This window comes from Seriola dumerili, unplaced genomic scaffold (assembly GCF_002260705.1).
Source record: "Seriola dumerili isolate Sdu_G_001 unplaced genomic scaffold, Sdu_1.0 BDQW01001125.1, whole genome shotgun sequence".
NCBI classification, from domain to species: domain Eukaryota; kingdom Metazoa; phylum Chordata; class Actinopteri; order Carangiformes; family Carangidae; genus Seriola; species Seriola dumerili.
The window spans coordinates 981,040-986,470 of NW_019175380.1; the positions used below are offsets into that span (position 1 = coordinate 981,040).

Consider the following 5,431-nt stretch of genomic DNA (forward strand, 5'->3'; position numbering starts at 1 on the left):
TCTCTCTGTCTCTCTCTCTCTCTGTCTCTCTCCCTCTCTCTCTCTCTCTCTCTCCCTCTCTCTCTCTGTCTCTCTCTGTCTCTCTCTCTCTCTCTCTCTCCCTCTCCCTCCGGCTGCAGGAATCTGGGGAAGAACGGTCTGTCGACGAGCAGCATCCTCTTGGACAAGTGTCCCCCGCCGCGACCCCCTCGCCAGCCCTCCCCTCCGCTGCCAAAGGACAAACTCAACCCTCCGACGCCCAGTATTTATGTGCGTACAGCTCTGTGCACCGTAGAAGGAGAAGTATTCACGCTGTTGTATCTGAAGCAGCAAAGCACAAACACTCTGAGTCTGCTCCCCCTGACCTCCCCTCCTCCTCCCCCCTCTGTCTCCTCTCTGACTTACAGCTAGAAAACAAGAGGGATGCCTTCTTCCCTCCTCTCCATCAGTTCTGCACCAACTCGGCCAACCCGGTCACCGTCATCAGAGGACTGGCAGGAGCTCTTAAACTCGGTAAGAACCCGATCTCCGCTTCACTCCAGTTATTTTATGTCTCTAGTGTTTAACCAGTTTGATTCAGCTGTTGATGGGTTTGACAGGACGAGCTGCGTTCAGAGACAACTGGATGTTTCTGTACTCTCCAGTCTCACGTGGCTCTGTGGGTGTGTCTCTGTAATCATGGCAGAGTGTGTGTGCGTGTGTGTGGATGAGTCCGACATGTATGACAACAGCACCACCTGCAAGTGGAAAGTGTTACTGCAGTGTGTTTGCTGTGGAGGAATCTGCTCGGCTTTGCCAAGAATGTACAAACATCTGCTCTTCTATTACGATGACCTTCTGCCCTGTTGTGTAAGAGTCTAATCTGAGAGACTGTTCACAGCTTAGTTCTTAAGAACTTATATTATTATGTGTGAAGACGGAGCAGCCACAGAGCCTGCGGCCCTCCTGCCCGGCTCCCTCTCACCTCCCTCTCACCTCCCTGTCGGTCGGCCCGAGGAAACATGAATAAAAACCATCGTGTTAAATGTCATTTCAAACACGACAATTATTTTCCACTAACTGCACCTGTCACTTGGCTCCTTGCACAGACTTGGGCCTGTTCTCCACGAAGACGCTGGTGGAGGCCAACCCGGACCACCTGGTGGAGGTGCGGACCCAGTTAGCTCAGCCCACCGACGAGAACTGGGACCCCAGCGGCAGCAGGAAGATGTGGCGCTGCGAGAGCAGCCGCTCCCTCACCACCATCATCAAATACGCCCAGTACCAGGCCTCGTCCTTCCAGGAGTCTCTGCGGGTCAGTGGGAGACACACACACACACACACACACACGCTAATATTGGCTTCTGGAAAACTGATATGTGCAACTGTCTGCCAGTTTTCCACTGGTCAGAAAACCTGCTAGCATCAGGCCTTCCTCATCAATCAGCATTCACACCAGGTCACGTGACTCCGCAGTGGTCTCAGGTATTTATCAGCTCGGCTCCGATCGGCAGCGATGTAAACGCAACACCCGGGTGAACCTGCTAATTTTGTCCCCTTCTCCCGCGATGGCGTGCTTCGGCCTCCGTGACCCGGGGCCGTGACGGTTCATGTATCTGTGCCGCGCTCTTCGGTACAGGTCGTCCGGTTCAGTTCACAGCCGTGATCCAAATGACTGCGATCAGCTTTAACCAGAACGCCTTGTGTTCTGACGGTCGTTCTGCAGCGGCAGCACATTTCCTCATGTCGACATAAAGGCAGAGCTGTCGCTGCTGCAGCTGCCGCCTCCGTCCCGAGTCACAGGGAGAACCAGTAGATCTGACGAGGTGCAGCTCGTACCACAAAGTCTCAGTCCTGACTGAAGCGGGCCGGGTTCGAATCCGACCTGTGGCATTTTCTCTCTCTCTCTCTGTCTGTGACTATCAGAATAAAGGCACTAAAAAACAATATGGACACATTAATCTTCCTGCAAAACAAAGAGTGAATGAATCAGTAATTTTCCACATGCTGCGCTCTGATGGATCTTAATTTTATTATTATTATTATTTGAGAACCTTCTGAAGCTTTAATAATACCCAGATGACTTCAGTTTGTTTAGTTTGTTACCGTCATGTTTGTTTCTTGTGTCGTTCAGTTTGTCTCTGAGCCGCGAGTTTACAAGTTAAATTCATATTGATTTTTCACTGAAAACAAACTGAAATGTGAATTCACCTGTCACCTGTCACCTGTCCATCACGGAGCAGTTGAACCAGAAACACCTTCCTCTGAGAGCGAAGCCGCAGACCTGAGATCAGGTTTAAAAACACACAATCACAGATTGAAGCGTCGCCGACGATCTTCACGGCGCCTAGCGGCTCCCTCTCTGGATGACATCACTCCTGTGTGTGTGTGTGTGTGTGTCCTCGGTCTGAGCAGGAAGACGAGAGTTCACCTGTCTAAACCTGCTGCAGGTGTAAACACAGTATTAGTTCCTTGTTCATGAATGAAAATGAAAACACTGAATAAAACATTTGAATCCTGCAGCGGGGAACACAGACTGATGGAGTCATGATCCTGAAATAATGTTCATTAATGGTGCAATAAGGATTTTACCTGGAGTGTAGTTTCACATTATCTCTCAACGAATTTCATTTAAAAGTCTGAACTGAATTTTCCGGACGTGTTCCGACAGTTTCGCTCTCCGTGTTCACTGATCTGACCCGCTGGCGCTCAGCTCTGTGGAACCAGCTGTCAGTAGAAATCAGCTGTTCTCCCTCCATCTCTGCTTTTAAATCTCAGCTAAAGACGCATTTTTACTCACTAACCTTTTAGTCCGTCGTCATGTTCGTGTATCTTTGCTCCTTCTTGTCGGTGTGTTGGTTTCTGTTCACAGGAAATTTACTCAGCTTTCCTCGTTTCTTACTGATTGTATTGATTTGTTTGTGGATTCTGTGGCAGGAGGAGAACGAGAAGAAGAAGGAGATGGACGCAGAAGCGAGTTCCTCAGACAGGTGACTTTGCCGTGTCCTCAGATTCCTCCTCAGAGTGTGTGCAGGTTTTATTTGTTCTGTCACTAACGAGCTTCTTCTTCTCTGACGCTTGGTCAGTGCGATGCGGCGGAGGAAAGGCCCTTTCAAACACATCAAGTTCGGCACCAACATCGACCTCTCCGACGAGAAGAAGTGAGTGAATAGAAACGCCCGTTTCCACGAACCGTCACATCTGCACTTTGATCTGAACTCACCTGTGACCCGCTTCCCTCCGCAGGTGGAAGCAGCAGCTTCAGGAACTGGCCAAGCTGCCGGCGTTTGCTCGGGTGGTGTCGGCCGGGAACCTGCTGAGCCACGTGGGACACACCATCCTGGGCATGAACACCGTGCAGCTCTACATGAAGGTGCCAGGCAGCAGGACGCCAGGTACACACACACAGATATGAGCTCACACCGCTGTTGTCTGACGGTCAGGGCGGCAGCCATTTTGTTTTCAGGTAGTCCGTCCGTCCGTCTCATTCTCGGGGACAACTTCAAATTTGGCAAAAACATCCACCTGGACTGAAGGATGAGGTCATTAGATTTTGGTGGCCAAAGGTCAAAGGTCGAGGTCAGTGTGAGCAGAGAGAATAGAGATGGTCAGAGAGACTCAGCCACATGTTTGAGCCGCACTCAGACGAGAGAGCAGTTAGCGCAGTTAGCATCTTTCATTTGTTCATGTTGTTTGTTAGCTTGTGATTTCTTAACAATAACAAAAACATACTGAATATAACCAACTTTAATCTCTTAAGTTCAATTAAATCTTGAATTCTTGTTTGTTAATTAGAGGGGGGTGTGCACAGATGTTTATAAACACACACAGCTGTATATGAACCATCAGCAGGTAGATTTATCTCTGGTCACACTTTAAGGCCAAAACTCAAGAACAGCTTCACTCCGATGGTTCATGTTGTCTCCGACTCTGGATAAACAGGGACGTCACCTGGAACTGGTCTGAGTGGCGGGGGGATCCGACCGGGAGGAGGTGATTCTAACCGCGTCGTTTTGTTTTTGTAGGTCATCAAGAGAACAACAACTTCTGCTCGGTCAACATCAACATCGGTCCCGGGGACTGCGAGTGGTTCGCGGTGCCGGAGCCGTACTGGGGCGTCATCAACGACTTCTGCGAAAAGTGAGTCACCAGAAATGATCAGTGGAGCGCTCCTTCAGCTGCTCCTCAGAGCCGACACTGACTCAGCTCTCCTCCTCCTCCTCCTCCTCCTCCTCTTACAGGAACAACATCAACTTCCTGATGGGCTCGTGGTGGCCCAACCTGGAGGACCTGTACGAGACCAACGTGCCTGTTTACCGCTTCATCCAGCGCCCCGGAGACCTGGTGTGGCTCAACACGGGCACCATCCACTGGGTGCAGGCCATCGGCTGGTGCAACAACATCGCGTGGAACGTCGGGCCCCTCACAGGTGAGAGAAGGGCTAAGATCATACCTGCAGAGTGTCGGTCCAGCTGCGTGGGTCTGATGGATAAACCGAGTGTCTGTCTCCGTCCTCAGCGCATCAGTACAAACTGGCCGTGGAGCGCTACGAGTGGAACAAGCTGCAGAGCGTCAAGTCCATCGTTCCCATGATCCACCTCTCCTGGAACATGGCGAGGAACATCAAAGTGTCCGACCACAGACTGTTTGAGATGATCAAGTGAGAACCCGAAGATCGGCATGAATTATAAAACCTCATCTAATCAGTTGTGTGTGGTACTATAAGCTCACGCGTGTGTGTGTGTGTGTGTGTGTGCGTGCGTGCGTGCGTGCGTGTCAGGTATTGTTTGTTACGGACTCTGAAACAGTGTCAGATGCAGCGGGAACTGCTGTTGGCTGCTGGGAAGGAGCTGGTTTGGCACGGGAGGACGCAGAACGAGCCGGCGCATTACTGCAGCATCTGTGAGGTGAGGACACCAACACCACTTCCTGTGTGTGTGTCTGTGTGTGTGTGTGTGTGTGTTTGAGAGAGACGCTTGTTCAAATAAAATATTATATATAAAGCACATTTAAAAACAGAAGCATCAATAGACAATAAAAACAGCATGACAGAAACCATCGAGCAGACTGACATGAGGGAGTCAGCTGATCTTAGCTCGAACGCTAATGAGTGTAAAAATGTTGGAGGTGGGGCTGAAGGAGTGGGTGGAGGGGGCAGATCTGATAGATGTGAGGCAGTGATGTTCCAAGCGCTCAAGGGGAGTGCGAGGGACGGCGAGGAGGCCGGGACAGGAGTGATGTGTGATGACTGTTAACCTGTCGTCGTCCAGGTGGAGGTGTTCGACCTGCTGTTCGTCACCAGCGAGAGCAACAGCAGGAAGACGTACGTGGTGCACTGCCAGGACTGCGCCCGCAGGGGGAGCAGCAACCTGGACAACTTTGTGGTGCTGGAGCAGTACAAGATCGAGGACCTGATGCAGGTTTACGACCAGTTCACACTCGTGAGTATGAGACACACACACACACACACACA

The 5,431-nt window shown here is 50.9% G+C and overlaps 1 protein-coding gene across 1 annotated transcript in view; it reads left to right on the forward strand.

The window, feature by feature from the left end:
• kdm6a (lysine demethylase 6A) overlaps positions 1–5,431 on the forward strand; it is a 38,182-nt gene that overhangs the window by 32,601 nt on the left and 150 nt on the right. The window contains exons 19-29 of the mRNA XM_022767304.1: positions 120–249; positions 387–492; positions 1,068–1,273; positions 2,896–2,948; positions 3,045–3,119; positions 3,205–3,353; positions 3,984–4,098; positions 4,200–4,387; positions 4,477–4,618; positions 4,739–4,865; positions 5,229–5,399. Coding sequence (XP_022623025.1) covers positions 120–249; positions 387–492; positions 1,068–1,273; positions 2,896–2,948; positions 3,045–3,119; positions 3,205–3,353; positions 3,984–4,098; positions 4,200–4,387; positions 4,477–4,618; positions 4,739–4,865; positions 5,229–5,399 — 1,462 coding nt within the window. The remainder of the gene's footprint in view (positions 1–119; positions 250–386; positions 493–1,067; positions 1,274–2,895; positions 2,949–3,044; positions 3,120–3,204; positions 3,354–3,983; positions 4,099–4,199; positions 4,388–4,476; positions 4,619–4,738; positions 4,866–5,228; positions 5,400–5,431) is intronic.